At 40.1% G+C, this 19,888-nt stretch overlaps 1 protein-coding gene across 2 annotated transcripts in view; it reads right to left on the bottom strand.

Moving 5' to 3' along the window:
- The window catches only part of FOXR2 (forkhead box R2), a 44,417-nt gene that overhangs the window by 1,770 nt on the left and 22,759 nt on the right, over positions 1-19,888 (bottom strand). The window contains exon 4 of one of the 2 annotated variants that reach the window (XM_016944361.2): positions 10,176-13,205. The exons of the other annotated variant lie outside the window; for it this stretch is intronic. Coding sequence (XP_016799850.2) covers positions 11,727-12,662 — 936 coding nt within the window. The 5' untranslated portion in view covers positions 12,663-13,205 and the 3' untranslated portion in view covers positions 10,176-11,726. Of the gene's footprint in view, positions 1-10,175; positions 13,206-19,888 lie in introns of those variants that run through there. 2 annotated transcript variants of the gene reach the window in all.

Here is a 19,888-nt window from a genome sequence, read left to right as displayed (position 1 = left end):
CACATCTCACTGTGCATGCTCTTTGGGCGCCCACCTCAGTGCGCATGTTCACTGGGCGTCTTCTACTCTACCCGTTCGCCCACGTGGTGAATTCCCTGGAGCTGTGAGGTCAAGTTCCTGAGGTCTGGATTCTTTCTCTCCTACTGAGATGCAGCAGGTAGGTCCACAGGCCAATCCAACTGGGAGTTGAAGTGTGAGTGAGGGTGAGGAGGAGCCAGCAGGCTTCCAGAGGGTCATCAGGGGGAGGGAGACTCAGAGGGAGAAGGGCCTGGAGGTCTTCATCCTTTTCACATGGCGCCACAGCCAGGGGCCTTCTTTTTTGTCAGGGCCACAACTAGGAAGGAAGGAGGGCCTTGGTGCGAAGGGGATCGGGTTAAAATGGGGCACGTGTTGTGGGTGCTGTTGGAGGTATCTGAGTCCCAGAAATGCCTCAAACCACATCAGAGATATCCAGTGACTCTTGCCAGGAGCCTTAAGGCATTACTTGGCTAGCTTCACCACCTTAAGTGACTGTGCAAGCATTCTATTCAGAAGGCACACAAAGTTATACTTGCCCTGGGACTTACCTTCAAAGTATTTCCAAACTTTAAAAAAATGACAAGTTAACATTTGGCCATGGAAGTGCTCAAATATAGCTATCCTCTCAAGTCCATTTTCCCAATCACAGTATTTTTGTATTCTCTTTGCAGAGTGAAATATAATCTGGTGAGGAAGATCAACATGTAGGCCTAGACCAAGATGAAGTTTACAAACTCCTGAGCTGATTAGGCCTATGCTTGTGAGTGCTTTAACATTCGTTGTTTTCTATTAGCAGAAATTTCTTTTTGTGATAGTGTTGTTGAACTAGTATATATACACTGTTAAAGGTCTTCCAAGCTGATAAACAATGATCATGGCATCTCATGAAGGAAAGACCAATCCAAGAGGATTATGTTCTGTTTTTTGTTTTGTTTTTTTGGTTGTTGTTTTTGTTTGTTTGTTTGTTTGGAGACGAAGTCTTGCTTTGTCGCCCAGGCTTGGCGACTGCAGCTTCTGCCTCCCGGGTTCAAGCAATTCTCCTGCCTCAGCCTCCTGAGTAGCTGGGACTACAGGCGCATGCCTCCATGTCCAGCTAATTTCATTTTGTATTTTACTAGAGACGGGGGACAGGGTTTTACCGTGTTGCCCAGGCTGGTCTCAAACTCCTCAGCTCAGGGAATGCACCTGCCTCGGCCTCCCAAAGTGCTGGGATTACGGGCCAGAGCCACTGTACCTGGCATACATTCTGGTTTTGCCTGGATGGATAACCCTGTGTTCCCCAGATTTTGCCCATGACTTCCTCCGTATGCTTATTCATAACAGATTGCACACATCCATCCCAACATAGATTAAATCACTTTCCAAAGCCCTTGAGGGTAATTCTGTCTTAGAGTAACCTCTCTGTGGGAAGAATAACTTTATGAATAATAAGTACATGGAATAGTGTTGGAGAAATGTCTTTAGACTTACTTATGATCAGAAATATCTATGTATTCTGTATATTTACATTATTGACATGTATTGATAACAAAACTTTTTATTTGTACACATGCAGCCATGGTCCCAGGAGCCCAGTGATGAGGAGCCTCAACCACAAGAACCACCCACTGAAAGTTGGGATCCTACACCTGGTCAGGAGAGAGAAGATCAGGGTGCAGCTGAGATTCAAGGTGCTGGGAAGGGAAAGAAAGAATGTCTATGGTGGGGAGGAGGCCTATGTGTGCATCATGCCTTACGTCATGACCAGTAACAGGAGGAAAGAAAACATTAGGAAAGGATCTCAAACACTTGCTGAAAGTTCGCTGGAAAAGCAAAGGGTATAGTTTGCAGCTTCATGCAGTCCCTGGATGTAACGAATATTTTCTTTTTCTTCAGGATGTATTTTGTATGCTTGAAAATATAGTCCTTGCTAAATCAGATGAAGCAGTTTAATTTTATGTATAAAAATATGCAGTATTTCACTTGTTTAATGTGTTCTTCTTAGAATGTTGCTTTATGATCTTCTAAGCCATTGCATCAACAGTGCTATAAACACCCTTTAATAGCATGTAGAGTGCCAAGTCATCCTACCTTGTAACACCCTGAATAAAGCCCATTTGCATAGGGATGTTAGCCCCATTTTATAAATAGGAAAATTGAGGCTCAGGGATTGAGGTTTACCAAGAACCCTTGACTCATGGAGACAAAATTCATATTTTGTCCCAAGGTTTGTGTTATCCATGTTGTAATAAGAAAGGTCAGTGGTTTTGCTTAAGATACTTTTTGAATGTGTGTGTACTGTAAGGTACTTCAGTATTGGCTCAGGACAAAACACAGTCCAATGAAGCAGAATAGCAACTCCAGAAAAGAGCTCAATAAATGACAGCCACTCTTAGAGTGGTATCCTTTGATTGGTATTTTTTCAGGATGTTTGGTAAAAGGTGGATAATTCAGGACACTGGCATACAGGTCGCTATATTAGTATGATTTTGAAGGGGCTTTTAAAAGTTTCCGAAGCATTTTCATAATTAGAAAACTCAAAGTACCATAAGTTGAATCAGAAGTTGTTTACTCAGTGGATACCATTTTCACACTAAACATTGGCAGAATTTGGGACGTGGATTATTTTAGCAATTCATTGTTAAGAGGTTTCCAGAATATAACTGTCAATGATGACCACTAATTTCTTTGCACTCAATTTCCTGTGCCCTCACTGGAAGACAGTTAGTTTCCTGTTATTTTGGTACATTATTCTAAATGTGATTCATTTATATAAAGTTACATATAGGGCCCTTGAACCTAAGCATAACGTTAACTAACTTTATCCAAATAATTTTCAAGTTACCTCAACAAGGGATGGGAGTTCAATTGTAAGATTTCTCATAAGCAGCCAAATACATTGATCTAATCTTTTAGAAAATTGCATTTCATTTATGATTAAAATTTATCCAGACTTCAGATTTCTTAGTCGATATTCACTGTTCATAATACACAATGGTAAAGTATGCGAAATGTAGGTGTGGTGTGATTTATCCTCAGACTGTCATTTAAGATAAGATCTTATAATACAGGAAAACAAAAGTGTGACATCTTTACATGACATTTATTAGCACAGTAGTCCACGGGCTTTTATTTCATAACGCTGAGGAAAAGAATACTATCATTTCCTTATTTGCCTTTCTTGTTTGCCTGCTTCAATCAAGAATCTTTGTATTTTTTAGTGCCTGACCTGGAAACTGATCTCCAGGAGATGTCTGAGTCAAAGACTGGGGATGAATGCAGAGATGGTCCTGATGTCCAGGAGAAAATTCTGCTAAATTTAGAGTAATTTAAAATGCCAGAAGGAGGTATGCTATCCATTAAGAGGCAAAATTACATGCTTTCTGTTTTTCACAATACTATACTTTTGATAATAAAAAGAGAGAATATTACTGCCCCTTTAAAAACACAATTCAAATGCAGGCTTTCTTTGAAAAGTTGTTCCGACCCCAAATGCCTGACTGGAAGACTTAAACGCTATCAGATACAGAAACAAATGGGGTCAAAGCCATATTGAATCATCAAATATGAAAGCATTTTCTTACTTGTGACTATAACCAACAGCTAACAATTTTCAGATTATTTTCTAATTTCTGCTTTTAATAAATATATAATACATTTGTAATACCACTTTGTGTGAAATATGCTGAGTACTGAAGGAGGTTCTAGTACCAGATCTAACACAATTTGTGAGATTTTGGGTGAATTCCATAAATTCTACACCCATCTTTTTCTGTTATTGAAAATAGTAAACGCAAATCAGGTATATTAAAATCTGTTTCAAGGTTGATTTCCGTATTTTCATGTTCTGTTGGATAGAATACAAAGTTATGATTTTTCCTAACAATCAATTTCACTCCGGTTATAATATCTGAGTTGAGATTTCATGGTTCCTAAGTGAGCAACCTGCTTGATGTTTTCTTTCCTGTATGAAGACCCAAATGACTGTTCTTGGATTTTGTTAAATTTTAAATTCTCTGGCTCTTAAAGAATAATTGCATTTTAAATCCTTTCTGCAGTGAACCCTTGAGTGACTGAATAATAAAATGGCAAGAGACAGTCAGGTTTCTGTGGCTGATGTAGTAGGGAGCATGCATGTAGGTCAGTGATGTTCAAGGTGGGTATAAGATGCCTGTGCTAAGCATGCTCCCTGTCTTCCTGTCAGTCTTCATGAGCTACTGTGTGTAATTAGATTGAAGGCACATATGATAGAATCATCTCTAACCCTATCATAGGTTACATATTACAGGTTTCTGCCTTGAGACATCAGATGATACAATTTAAAGTTCAAAGACCATAACGTCCTAATTCATGAGTAGTCGACAAAAGTATCTTTTACACATATTTTCCAAATTGCTGACTGTTAATTAGAAGAGCTTCGGAATTTCAAGGAAGCACTCCATATTTAGGGAAGAAATTACCTAAATGCTTTCACTCTACACTGCTGAACCATTCCATTAGACCATTTACATTGAAAGATAGCTTTCACTCTATTTCCAGGAGCCTGTTGAAGCAGCCTCAACCGTATTCTTAGGAAGGTTATAGTCTTTCCTTTGTCTAGAATTAATTTCTTTTTTTATTATTGTACTATAAGTTCTAGGGTACATGTGCACAATGTGAAGGTTTGATACATAGGTATACATGTGCCATGTTGGTTTGTTGCACCCATCAATTCATCATTTACATTAGATATTTCTCCTAATGCTATCCCTCCCCCAGCCCCACACCCCCTGACAGGCCCCAGTGTGTGATGTTCCCCTTCCTGTGTCTATGTGTTCTCATTGTTCAATTCCTACCTATGAGTGAGAACATGCAGTGTTTGGTTTTTTGTCCTTGTGATAGTTTCCTGAGAATGATGGTTTCCAGCTGCATCCATGTCCCTGCGAAGGACATGAACTCATCCTTTTTTATGGCTGCATAGTATTCCATGGTGTATATGTGCCACATTTTCTTAATCCAGTCTATCACTGATGGACATTTGGGTTGGTTCCAAGTCTTTGCTATTGTGAGGAGTGCTGCAATAAACATACATGTGCATGTGTCTTTATAGTAGCATGATTCATAATCCTTTGGGTATATACACAGTAATGGGATCACTGGATCAAATGGTATTTCTAGTTCTAGATCCTTGAGGAATCGCCACACTATCTACCACAATGGTTGAAATAATTTACACTCCCACCAACAGTGTAAAAGCATTCCTATTTCTCCACAACTTCTCCAGCATCTGTTGTCTCCTGACTTTTTAATGATTGCCATTCTAACTGGTGTGAGATGGTATCACATTGTGGTTCTGATTTGCATTACTCTGATGACCAGTGATGATGAGGCTGCATAAATGTATTCTTTTGAGAACTGTCTATTCATGTCCTTTGCCCACTTTTTGATGTGGTTGTTTTTTTCTTGTAAATTTGTTTAAATTCTTTGTAGATTCTGGATCTGGATATTAGCCCTATGTCAGATGGGTAGATTGCAAAAATTTTCTCCCATTCTGTAGGTTGCCTGTTCAATCTGATGGTAGTTTCTTTTGCTGTGCAGAAACTCTTTAGTTTAATTAGATCCCATTTGTCTATTTTGGCTTTTGTTGCCATTTCTTTTGGTGTTTTAGTCATGAAGTCTTTGCTCTTGCCTATGTCCTGAATGGTATTGCCCAGGTTTTCTTCTAGGGTTTTCATGGCTTTAGGTCTAATGTTTAATTAATTTTTGTATAAGGTGTAAGGAAGGGATCGAGTTTCAGCTTTCTACATATGACTAGCCAGTTTTCCCAGCACCTTTTATTAAATAGGGAATCATTTCCCCATTTCTTTTTATGGCCAGGTTTGTCAAAGACAGGTGGTTGTATATGTGAGTTGTTATTTCTGAGGCCTCTGTTCTGTTCCATTGGTCTATATCTCTGTTTTGGTACCAGTACCATGATGTTTTGGTTACTGTAGCCTTGTAGTATAGATTGAAGTCAGGTAGCGTGATGCCTCCAGCTTTGTTCTTTCGGCTTAGGATTGTCTTGGCAATGCAGGCTCTTTTTTGGTTCCATATGAACTTTAAAGTAGTTTTTTTCCAATTCTGTGAAGAAAGTCATTGGTAGTTTGATGGCGATGGCATTGAATCTATAAATTGCCTTGGGCATTATGGCCACTTTCAAGATATTGATTCTTCCTATCCATGAGCATGGAATGTTCTTCCATTGTTTTTGTCCTCTTTTATTTTGTTGAGAAGTGGTTTGTAGTTCTCCTTGAAGAGGTCCTTCACGTCCCTTGTAAGTTACATTCCTAGGTATTTTATTCTCTTTGAAGCAATTGTGAATGGGAGTTCACTCATGATTTGGCTGTTTGTCTGTTACTGGTGTATAGGAATGCTTATGATTTTTGCACATTGATTTTGTGTCCTGAGACTTTGCTGAAGTTGCTTATCAGCTTAAGGAGATTTGGGGCTGAGAAGATGGGGTTTTCTAAATATACAATCATGTCATCTGCAAACAGGGACAATTTGACTTCCTCTTTTCCTAATTGAATACCCTTTATTTCTTTCTCCTGCCTGATTGCCCTGGACAGAACTTCCAACACTATGTTGAATAGGAGTGGTGAGAGAGGGCATCCCTGCCTTGTGCCAGTTTTCAAAGGGAATGACTTCAGTTTTTCTCCATTCAGTATGATATTGACTATGGGTTTGTCATAAATAGCTCTTATTATTTTGAAATACGTTCCATCAATACCTAGTTTATTGAGAGTTTTTAGCATGAAGGGCTGTTGAATTTTGTCAAAGGCCTTTTCTGCATCTATTGAGATAATCATGTGGTTTTTGTCGTTGATTCTTTTTTTGTGATGGATTATGTTTATTGATTTGCATGTGTTGAACCAGCCTTGCATCCCAGGGATGAAGCCCACTTGATCATGGTGGATAAGCTTTTTGATGTGCTGCTGGATTCAGTTTGCCAGTATTTTATTGGGGATTTTCTCATTAATGTTTATCATGGATATTGGATTAAAAGTCTCTTTTTCTAGTTCCTCTGCCAGGCTTTGGTATCAGGATAATGCTGGCCTCACAAAATGAGTTAGGGAGGATTCCCTCTTTTTCTATTGATTGGAATAGTTTCAGAAGGAATGGTACCAGCTCCTCTTTGTACCTCTGGTAGAATTCAGCTGTGAATCCGTGTGGCCCTCGACTTGTTTTGGTTGGTAGGCTATTAATTATTGCCTTAATTTCAGAGCCTCTTATTGGTCTATTCAGTGATTCAACTTCTTCCTGGTTTAGTCTTGGGAGGGTGTATGTGTCCAGGAATTTATCCATTTCTTCTAGATTTTCTAGTTTATTGGCATAGAGGTGTTTACAGTATTCTCTGATGGTAGTTTCTATTTCTGTGGGATTGGTGGTGATATCCCCTTTATCATTTTTTATTGTGTCTATTTGATTCTTCTCTCTTTTCTTCTTTATTAGTCTTGCTAGTAGTCTATCAGTGTTGTTGATCTTTTCAAAAAACCAGCTACTGGATTCATTGATTTTTGGCAGGTTTTCTTGTATCTCTATCTCCTTCAGTTCTGCTCTGATCTTAATTTCTCGCCTTCTGTTAGCTTTTGAATTTGTTTGCTCTTTCTTCTCTAGTTCTTTTAATTGTGATTTTAGGGTGTCAATTTTAGATCTTTCCTGCTTTCTCTTGTGGGCATTTAGTGCTATAAATTTCCCTCTACATACTACTTTAAATGTATCCCAGAGATTCTGATATGTTGTCATCGTTGTCATTGTTTTCAAAGAACATCTTTATTTCTGCCTTCATTTCGTTATTTACTGAGTAGTCATTCAGTGGCAGGTCGTTCAGTTTCCATGTGGTTGTGTGGTTTAGAGTGGGTTTCTTAATCCTGAGTTCTAATTTGATTGCACTGTGGTCTGAGAGACAGTTGGTCGTGATTTCTGTTCTTTTACATTTGTTAAGGAGTGCTTTACTTCCAACTATGTGGTCAATTTTGGAATAAGGGCAATGTGGTTCTGAGAAGAATGTATATTCTGTTAAATTGGGATGGAGAGTTCTGTAGATGTCTATTAGGTCTGCTTGTTTCAGAGCTGAGTTCAAGTCCTGGATATCCTTGTTGACCTTCTGTCTCGTTGATCTGTCTAATGTTGACAGTGGGGTGTTAAATTCTCCCATTATTATTGTGTGGGAGTCTAAGTCTCTTTGTAGGTCTCTAAGGACTTGTTTTATGAATCTGGGTGCTCCTGTATTTGGTGCATACATATTTAGGATAGTTAGCTCTTCTTGTTGAATTGTTCCCTTTACCTTTATGTAATGGTCTTCTTCGTCTCTTTTGATCTTTGTTGGTTTAAAGTCTGTTTTATCAGAGACTAGGATTGCAACCCCTGCTTTTTTTGCTTTCCATTTGCTTGGTAGATCTTCCTCCATCCTTTTATTTTTAGCCTATGTGTGTCTTTGCACGTGAGTTGGGTCTCCTGAATACAGCACACTGATGGGTCTTGACTCATCAGTTAATATTGTTATGTGTGAATTTGATCCTGTCATTATGATGTTAGCTGGTTATTTTGCCCGTTAGTTGGTGCAGTTTCTTTCTAGCATTGATGGTCTTTACAAATTGGCATGTTTTTGCAGTGGCTTGTACCAGTTGTTTCTTTCCATGTTTAGTGCTTCCTTCAGGAGCTCTTATAAGGCAGGCCTGCTGGTGACAAAATCTCTCAGCTTAGTTTGAAGCTTAGTTTGGCTGGATATGAAATTCTGGGTTGAAAAGTCTTTTCTTTAAGAATGTTTAATATTGGCCCCCACTCTCTTCTGGCTTATAGTGTTTCTGCCGATGGTTCTGCTGTTAGTCTGATGGGCTTTCCTTTGTCAGTAGCCCGACCTTTCTCTCTGGCTGCCCTTAACATTTTTTCCTTCATTTCAACCTTGGTGAATCTGGCCATTATGTGTCTTGAGGTTCCTCTTCTCCTGGCGTATCTTTGTGGTGTTCTCTGTATTTCCTGAATTTGAATGTTGGCTTGCCTTGCTAAGTTGAGGAAGTTCTCCTGGATAATATCCTGAAGAGTGTTTTCCAACTTCGTTCCATTCTCCCCATCACTTTCAGGTACACCAATCAAACGTAGATTTGGTCTTCATATAAAGACAATTCTTTATACAACAGTGTTAAAAATGGGACTTCTTTTCACATTGTTGTAAATACGAAGCTCACCTGTTGTTTACAATTTTTTAAATTTTGTGTTTTCCGAATGTGCATATTGTACACTTTTGGGGGATATGCTTAGTAATGCTATGTGTGATTTTTCTGGAGTTTGATAAGTTTGCTTGCAGTACATTTTCTTTAAAAGAATGGGCAGCTACATGCATACTTCAAAAATATTTTCCTATAAAAAGAAGTTATATAGGTTTTGTTTGCTATCTTAATTTTAGTTGTATTCTTTGATGTTAACATATTTTGTATAATTGTATTTTGTAGCTGTATTGAATCGTGTAGTATCAAATATTAGATGTGATTTAATAGTGTTAAATTTAAACCCATTTTTAGTCATTTTTCCAAAACATACTGCCAGATGCAGATGTTCAGTGTAATTTCTTTGCTTGTTCAGTTACAGAAAAAGGTGCTCAGTTGTAGAAAGTATTGTACCTTTTAACACCTGATGCATACATCACATGTAACAGGAAAAGCAACAATAAAATAGCAATCATTAAGAAAAAATACGGCAGAACAAGCTCTATAAACACAGTCTTATTTTCTTTTGTTATCCAGAATTCTTATGATTCTTAAGCCTCCCAGAAATTGGAAGCTGAATGAAGCAACTCAAGTTTCCTTTATTTTGCACTCGATTACAGCAATTTATAATTTTTTAAAAAAGTTCCTCTGAAGGTATATCTGGATCATGACATTACTGAAGAAGCACCATATCCAGCCACTGCTTTTTTTCATGCAACCAGAGAGCAGAAATAAGGATCAGAAAATACTGAATAGAGTTCAAAGCTCAGAGGTACCAGGTTGCAGCAGAAAAATCCAGGTCTAGTTCTAAAAATGAAAGCTTGCCTTGTTTGAGAAGTTTACAGACTAGGCATATTAGAAGTGTAGTTTGTGATAAAAATAGTCTCATTAATTTCGCATCCAGCTCTTTTACTAGTAAGTGTTAATCTGGGAGAAAAATGAGAAGCAACTGGTGACTACTTATATGCAGAATATTTTATTAATTCCAAGGTATTCTGTTAACTTGGTCTTTGCCTTATGATACAGAAGTAGCATTTACAAATTTTTTCAAAAAATACTGTTTGCATATGTTGTTTTGTGATTTAACCTAAATATACAATTTTGTATGAGGTATAATACATCATTACAAAAATGTGAACTTTGAAAATAGTTACAATTATATTGAATTAATTGCTTTTGTAGCTTACAGGCGTTTTTGTACCCCCATTATGAAGGTTTTGCAACTAAATTTATACCTAAAAATCTATTTTCTCCTGGATATATGTTAATATCATTGAAGCAAAAAGCTATGCTTAAATCTGATAAACAAAAGTTTATTTGCATAAAAAAGATGTTAAAGATAATTTTGAAATTAGAAAAACAAATGCTGTAGTGTTTGTTGTTGCTGCTGGCTTGTTTCTTTTTTTGTTTTTTAGCAAAACTCCACTGATGTCTCTTGGCTCCTAAAAACCCACAAGATGAAGTCCAAACACCTAATAGTTTTCTCTTAGTCACTCACGGTCCTCATGTAGTTAAGTCACACTGAACTTCATGCCATTCCCCCAAATACTCCATCCACTTTGTTCACATTGTTGTCTCTGTAATGCCTGTACTCCAGTTTGCCATTTATTCTTCAAAACTAGCTCAAAATGTATTTTTTCCAATGCCCTTTCATGTCTTTCCCAGGAAGAATGTCTCCCCATTTCCATGTCAATTTCTCACATCTGTTTCATCATATTTACATTATAAATATGTCTCCCACTAGTATCCCTCAGCTTTTTATCCTCAGCATCTAAGATGGACCTTGACACATTAGCATATCCTCAATAAAATCTTGAGAACTAAAAATAATAGAAAATAAAGCTTTATCATCAAAAGGCTTGGGGTTAATACAGGAATATTTCACAGGACATTAAACATACAAACTAAAAGTAGCTGTTTAGAATTATTTGTCAGTATTGGAATTGGATGACAAAGAAACAAGGCTTAGAAGTCCAGGGCCAGAAATAGAAAAGTGAGGTTCTGAAGGATAAAATGGGTTACTTAAAAAGGAGATGTAGCTGATGAATGGTAGAGGGGGAAACTTGATTCTTCATCACAAGTCAAATTCTCTTCACATGGCACTCGAGGTTCTCCATGGCTCGGCTCCATCCTACCTTTTATGCTTTATATTCCACTGTTCACTTTCATGTGTGAAAATACTCTCTATAAACAAAATTCCTTTCTTTCACAAAACACACCCTTCTTTCCTTAGTTTCTATGCCATTGTTTCTAGGATTTCTTTTCCTTTGCTCAAAATTTGGAACGACAGCCACTCTCCTCGTGCGACTTTCCATGACTCTCCACCTGGATTTAAGTTCTGTCTCCCCTGTACCCACCTCTAACTTTACTTAACACCATTATTGTAACAGTAGCTAAAGACAGACTTGGCACCAACCAGGCTGGGTAAGTTTAGAGATTAATGAATGTCAGGGGATAAGTAGGCACAGTAAGGGAGGCGGTGTTCCAAAAGGGAGCAATGGCATTTCAAAGATCAAAGAGAGAGGTCAACAACTCTGGCTGACTCATGCACTCTTGGATTCTCTCCCTTTGAGCAAAGGCTAAGGCACGAGTCTCCTCCCAAAAGCGGCGGTGCCCCTCCTTAGTGAGCTTCCAAAGGCAAGAGCGAGGTCTTGCATTATCTTCATCCTTAAGGCTGTCTGGCACCTTCTCAAAGCTGTCCAGGAAGCAGAGGTTGTAATGAATGGTGCTCTTCCAGCCATCCGGAGCTGTCCAGAAAAAGGGGAAATGCTGTCGGGTGAAATTGTAGATCTCCTGCACACTGAGGCCACAGTGGGGGTTGTTTCTTAAGGCTAGGGCAATAAGGTGGCTACAATTGAGAGGGGGCCTTTGCCAGGACTTCTGTTGGCTGTCGATTTGCCATAGTTTCTGGCTCTGGAAACATTTCATTTCAGGGGACTGGAGGGAGTTGTCGTCTTGTTCCTCAGCCTCCTCTTCTGTGAGCTCAAAGTCACTGGGGGAATGGATACCCTGCTTCTGTAAAGGAAACTGCTCACTGGAGGAAGATGGCAGAGACTCTACCACTTTGTCCTCTGAGCAGTTAGACCCTTCGTCTTTTTGTGGGGGCTGAGGGAAAGGAGAAATGTTTGTCAGATCCTCTTTTCCACTGGGCTTTGGGGCCTCCTGGCTGCCAAGGGGGCACACGATATTGGGGTTCACCCACATCCACAGATTGGGTTCACAGGGAGGACCATCTCCATCAGGACTGGATATCCTCTTCTGAGGCATTTCTGGGGGCTTCATTACTCCGACTCTGTATTTGGCAAGGATTTGCTCAGCTAAAGAGCACTGGTCTGTGGTACAAGGCAGAAATAACTCATTCCTCATGTCCCAGTCCAGCAGCCCTGGGACCTGGCCATGGAGACTGTACCAAAATTCACAGTCTTTTAGTTTTAAGTCCATCTTTACTGGAGAGATAGGTGGAGAGAGACTTCTGAAAGAACAGATATCTAGCAGGCACTTAAAGCTGTCGTTTGGGCATCAATTTTTTATGCAGTGTATCTCATCTAGGGAGCTTATCAGTAGGCCTGCTAGAAGCACTGAAGAAAGAGGCACCAATGTCTCACTGATTAGTGGTCAGACCTGGAGAAACCTCAGCTTTCTGGAACAAGGCTCAAAACATGGAAATAATAAAAAGGAGCTTTTGAGCAGAAAAACATTTTTAGGTGGAATTCTTGAGCTTTGATTGGAAGCAGAAAGTCACTTCAAGAGGAATCATAAACTGAATTATGTGCAAACTACGGTGACTTGCATAATAGGTGATCATCTGGCACATATTTAAACCCTTGATGAGTTCATTTAAGGAAGGGAAAAACATATGTATAGATCACATTATATTTCTGAGTCTTCCTTAATGGTTTTAAAAATCATTTCATTCATCGAGTGCCTTTGGATTTCGGTTAAGTGCTTTCACATAGATGATCTCAACTGATTTTCATCACAGCCCTGCAAGATAACATGGTATTATTAACCTCATGTCACAGACATGGCAACTGAGATATACAGACATGAGTAAGTAGGAGAGCTAGATCCACAGCCCAGATCTTTTATTTTCACTATACGCATTGCCTCTTGATCATACTCAACATACGATATACAACAGGCAATAATATGTGCAACCTGAGTTTTATAGTAAGATGGTAACTATCAGAACATGTCCTCTATTATTCTCATACTGATACTAGAATCTAACCTTGCTGCCGTTTTCAATCCTTTTCTGGGAAACAGCTGGCTTTCCTCTCTCCAGGTCACCTTCTTAGGAAATGAGTTCTGAACTATACTCTGAACAGTAGGACCAAAATTTAGCCACAGTATGCAAGGTCCTGAAAGCCCCAGAGCTTCTATTTCCAGTAAGTTCACACCCAGGACATTTGTAAGAAAAATAAAATGGCAAGGTTTCCTTTAATTCAGTTTGCACAAAATCCATGTGTAAACTATGCGATATCATTAAAATCACTACATAGGACTATGTTGCAAACATATCCAGCAAATGTCAATGGGAGCTATTGGAGAGGCACTTTAATCTCCATATTGTTTCCATACTCTGGTTCTCTTCTACTCTAATCTTTCATACAAGTGGCCTGAGTTGTCTTTCTACAGCATAAATACAAAAAACAACACAACAGTTGTACCAACTGTTAATTATTACAGAATGCTGTAAGCACTCTAACTCAAATCTTCAAAATAATCCTATGAAGTAGGTACTCTTATTATTCTTCCTTTACAGAGTAAAAAACATAAGGCACAAAAAAGCCTAAGTCACAGAGCTAGTAAAGGCCAGAGCTGACTTTCAAACATAGGCAACCTGACTGCAGAACACAAGCTTTTACTAACTATACCAATCTTCTCTATTTTGGTGTTATAACATAAAATCTTATAACTTAATGCAACATAAAAGGCCCTCCAAAATCTCACCCCTGCTTACCTTTCCAGGGTAACTTAACACCCTAGCTTTCTTGCTTCATACTTCACGTCCAAAAAGTACTGAAATGCTGGGATCTTCACCACACACCCGTTTTTTTCTCATGTCCCTTTGCTCAAAAACATTCGCTTAAAATGGCTTACTACCCATTGCCTTGACTTAACTAACCTCTACTCATCTTTTAAGACAACAGAAAGCCTTCTCTAATAAAAACGCTGCTTCCATCTCCCCATAGGGAATTAATGGATCTCCTTCCAGTGGGGCACTGATCTTGGAAAAGCAGGAGATTAACTTGAAATATTTAGCTTATTATGCCAACCATGGAGAGCCTGGAAGCATTTTAGTGCTCAGCAGTCTTTTATTCCTTAAATGGGGGCTCTAGTGTTACAGAATTTCTCCTCCATCTTCACCTGGGAGAGTGCTCCAATCCTTAGATATTGGCTAGTAAAACCAAGTTATCACTGTGTATTGTTTCTTTGGGCCTCATTTAGTAACATTCAATATTTACGTATTGAGCATCCACCATGTTCCAAGAAGTATGTAATAGGTCTGGCAGATGAGTAAGACACAACCCAAGAGGATATCACAGAGTAATGCGGAAAGACAGAGAAGTAAACAAAAGGTTAAAATACAGTGTGATGAGTATTAGATACTTCAATAGAAGAACATAGAGAGGAACAACTTAACCCAGATAATAGGAATCAAAAGGGATCTCATGGAAGATATTATTTAAGCTTAAAAGACATGTTACCCAGAAGCAGAGATATGGAGAACAGGCTAGCACATGCCAACCAGGTACACATTCAACACAGTATATGTACTATACAAAGCAAAACCCATAAAACTATATGAGTTTTAGAGTAAGATGTTAACCATCAAAAGATGGCCTCCGTTAATCTCAAACACATGTTAGAACCCAATCTTGCTTAAGTGTGCTCCAGGAAAGGAGACAGGGACATTTTGCACATGTTCTGGAAAAGTACTGAAACTCATATTTGTGGGTAGCCTGTTTCCCAGGTCCCAACCTATCCCGAGTGTTGATATAGGCAAAAATGTCAGCGGTTGATGAAACCATATGTTATAAGCAAAAAATGGCACAACAACATAATAAGTTGGAAAAAGTGGTGGGAACTCATAATGACCTTAGAAACACCTCTTCAGCATGGGCATGCTTATGCTTGCTCTCTTATACACATACACACACACACACACGCAGTCCCAATGGTATGATTTGGCTCTGTCCCCCACCTAAACCTCATGTTGAATTGTAATCCAATGTTGGAGGAAGGACAGGGTGGGAGGTGATTGTATAATGGGGATGAATTTCTCCCTTGCTGTTCTCATGATATTGAGTTCTCACAAGATCTGTTTTTTTGAAAGTGTGTAGCACTTCCCCCTTTGCTCTCTCTCTCTCCTGCTGTCATGTGAAGATGTGCTGGCTTCCCCTTCACCTTCTGCCATAACTGTAAGTTTCCTGAGGCCTCCCCAGCCATGCCTCCTGTACAGCCTGTGGAACTGTGAATCAACTAAACCTCTTTTCTTTATAAGTTATCCAATCTCAGGTAGTTCTTTATAGCAGTGTGAGAACGGACTAATACACCCAACAACAGGAGCAGCAGTAGAAGCAGTGCTGTTACCTGCCTTCAATTTTCAAAAGCATTCCTGTGCCCAGATTTTGGTCCCCACTCAAAGGACTGATAAGGAGTGTAGCTGATACACATTTTTGGGCAGAAAAAAGTCAGCAATATTAATAAAGACTCTTGTTACAATAAAAATTCTTTCAAGAATGTCAGGAGCAGTGTTGAAAGGATGAAAAGTCACCTTAAAGGGGCTCTCACTGCCAAATTGTAACTTTTTATTTTACCACATATGCTATGATTAATTGAAACTATTTTAGTCTGTTAAATGCTGTAAGTACATGATGATACTCCTAAAAATAAAAAAGGTAGGGTAGTTGTGGGCTGGGTGCAGTGGCTCATGCCTGTAATTCCAGTGCTTTGAGAGGCCAAGGCAGGAGGATTGCTTGGAGCCAAATGTCTGAGACCAGCCTGGGCAACAGAGTGAGACTCTGCCTCTATAATTTTTTAAAAAATCAGCTGTGCATGATGGCATGCGCCTGTAGTTCTAGCTACTCAGAATCCTGAGGTGTGAAGATTGCTTCAGCCCAAGAGTTCAATGCTGCAGTGAGCTGTGATGGCACCACTACACTCGAGCCTGGTCAGTGGAATAAGACCTTTTCTCTTATAAAAAAAAGAAAAAAAGGTACTTGTAATGAAAAAAAAAATGCCATAGGATATTTAAGATTTGTTGCTTTTATATATGAAACTGCTAAATATTCATGGGTACTTTTTTTCATTTTAAGTATATGTCTTTTGTAAAGCATAGATATGTACTTGTTTCCATCAATGGGCAATCAGGAAAGAATACAGGAAAAACGATGAGTAAGCTATATGTGGTTCCAGAAAAACAGGTACAATACCAATGGCTGCTGTGTATAGTTGTATAGGTTGCATGCAGCCCAAGGGTGCCTGTGATGGTTAATACTGAATGTCAACTTGATTGGATTGAAGGATGCAAATTATTGATCCTGGGTGTATCTGTGAGGGTGCTGACAAAGGAGATTAACATTTGAGTCAGTGGGCTGGGAAAGGCAGACCCACCCTTAATCTGGGAGGGCACCATCTAATCAGCTGCCAGTGTGGCTAGAATATAAAGCAGGCAGAAAAACATAAAAAGACTAGACTGACCCAATCTTCCAGGCTACATCTTTCTCCCATGCTGGATGCTTCCTGCCCTAGAACATCAGACTCCAAGTTCTTCAGTTTTGGGACTCGGTCTGGCTCTCCTTGCTCCTCAGCTTGCAGACGGCCTATTGTGGGGCTTGTGATAGTGTGAATTAATACTTAGTAAACTCCCCTTTGTGCATGTGTGTGTGTGTGTGTGTGTGTGTGTATATATATATATATATAGCGAGACAGAGAGGTGGGGAGACAGAGAGCGCTCTGGCATTGGCTAATTAATCATGGTGTTCTAGAAGTGAAATTGATGGGAAGCCTACTGCATTCCTACTTAATTTATATAAGCAGAAAACTTCTAGGTCGAATGGACAAAAGACTAATTTGAATTATGAAAACAGAAAATCACGGCCTCTCAATCAATTTCTAGACTTGAGCCAGTTTACAGACCCGAACCCCTTGAATGAAGAGGAGGCCGAGTCCCCTTGAGGAAGGACCCCATTACACTACTGACAATTTATGCTGTTAATCTTTCTCCCATCCTTCCGCAAGGAGACCTCCGGCCTTTTACCAGGGTAACTGTGCATTGAAGAAACGGAAATGATCAGACATTTTGGGGACTACTGGAAACTGGCTCTGAGCTGACATTGATTTTGTGGGACCGAAAACGTCATTGTGGTCTTCCAGTTAAAGTAGGGGCTTATGGATGTCAGGTAATTAATGGAGTTTTAGCTCAGGTCCGATTTACAGTGGGTCCAGTGGGTTCCCGGACTCATCCTGTGGTCATTTCCCCAGTGCCAGAGTGTATAATTGGTATACACATACTTAGCAGCTGGCAAAACCCCTACATTGGCTCCCTGACTGGTAGGGTGAGGGGTATTATGGTGGGAAAGGCCAAATGGAAGCCATTAGAGCTGCCTCTACCTAGAAAGATAGTAAACCAAAAACAATATCGCATCCCTGGAGGGATTGTGGACATTAGTGCCACCATCAAGGACTTGAAAGACACAGGAGTGGTGATTCCCACCACATCCCCATTCAACTCTCCCATTTGTTTTGTGCAGAAGACAGATTGATCTTGGAGAGTGACAGTGGATAATAGTAGGCTTAACCAAGTGGTGACTCCAATTGAAGCTGCTGTACCAGATGTGGTTTCATTGGTTGAGCAAATTAACACATCTCCTGGTACCTGGTATGCGGCCACTGACTTGACAAATGCTTTTTTCTCCATTCCTGTCCATAAGGCCTACCAGAAGCAATATGCCTTCAGCTGGCAAGGCCAGAAATATACCTTTACTGTCGTACCTCAGGGGTATATTGACTTTCTGGCTTTGTGTCATAATCTTATTTGAAGAGACCTTGATCACTTTTCACTTCCGCAAGATATCACACTGGTCCATTATATTGATGACATTATGCTGATTAGATCCAGTGGGCAAGAAGTAGCAAACACAGTGGACTTATTGGTGAGACTTTGGAGTGCTAGAGTATGAGAAATAAATCTGACTAAAATTCAGGGACCTTCTGTCTCAGTAAAATTTCTAGGAGTCCAGTGGTATGGGACCTGTCGAGATATTCCTTCTAAGGTGAAGGATAAGTAGCTGCATTTGGCCCCTCCTACAACCAAGAAGAAGCGCAGCGCCTAGTGAGCCTCTTTGGATTTTGGAGGCAACACATTCCTCATTTGGGTGTGGTACTCCAGCTCATTTATCCAGTGACCCAAAAGGCTTCCAGTTTTGAGTGGGAGGCAGAATAGGAGAAGGCTCTGCAACAGGTCTAGGCTGCTGTGCAAGCTGCTCTGCCACTTGGGCCATAGGACCCAGCAGATCCAATGGTGCTTGAGGTGTCAGTGGCAGACAGGGATGCTGTTTGGAGCCATTGGCAGGCCCTCATAGATGAATCACAGTGGAAGCCACCAGGATTTTGGAGCAAGGCCCTGCCATCTTCTGTAGATAACTACTCTCCTTTTGACCTGTTACTGGGCTTTGGTGGAAAGTGAACATTTGACTCTGGGTCATCAAGTCACCATGTGACCTGAACTGCCTATCATTAACTGGGTGCTTTCTGACCCATCTAGCCATAAAGTGGGTTGTACACAGCAGCATTCCATCATCAAATGGAAGAAGTATATTCGTGATTGGGCTTGAGCAGATCCTGAAGGCACAAGTAAGTTACATGAGGAAGTGGTTCAAATGCCCATGGTCTCCACTCCTGCCACCCTGCCTTCTCTCCCCAAGCCTGCACCAATGGCCTCAAGGAGAGTTCCCTATGATCAGTTGACACAGGAAGAGAAGACTAGAACCTGGTTCATAGATGGTTCTGCATGATATGCAGGAACCACCTGAAAGTGGACAGCTGCAGCACTACAGCCACTTTCTAGGACATCCCTGAAGAACACCGGTGAAGGGAAATCTTCACAGTGGGCAGAACTTCGAGCAGTGTAACTGGTTGTGCACTTTGCATGGAAGGAGAAATGGCCAGATGTGGGATTATACACTGATTCATGGGGTGTACCAATCGTTTGGCTGGATGGTCAGGGAGTTGGAAGAAGCATGACTGGAAAATTGGTGACAAAAAATTTGGAGAAGAGGTATGTGGATGGACCTGAGTGGTCAAAAACTGTGAAGATATTTGTATCCCATGTGAGTGCTCAACAACAGGTGACCTCAGCAAAGGAGGATTTTAACAATCAAGTGACTAGGATGACCTGTTCTGTGGACACCACTCAGCCTCTTTCCCCAGCCACCCCTGTCATCGCCCAATGAGCCTATGAACAATGTGGCCGTGGTGGCAGGGATGGAGGTTATGCATGGGCTCAGCAATATGAATTTCCACTCACCATGGCTGACCTGGCTACTGCCACTGCTGAGTGCCCAATTTGCCAGCAGCAGAAACCAACACTGAACCCTCAATATGGCATCATTCTTTGGGGTGATCAGCCAGTTATCTGGTGGCAGGTTGATTATATTGGA

The sequence above is a fragment of the Pan troglodytes genome, chromosome X (genome assembly GCF_028858775.2).
Source record: "Pan troglodytes isolate AG18354 chromosome X, NHGRI_mPanTro3-v2.0_pri, whole genome shotgun sequence".
In the NCBI taxonomy this organism is placed as follows: Eukaryota; Metazoa; Chordata; class Mammalia; order Primates; family Hominidae; genus Pan; species Pan troglodytes.
Note: the sequence above shows the minus strand (reverse complement) of the source record. Positions and strands in the feature narration are given on the sequence as shown.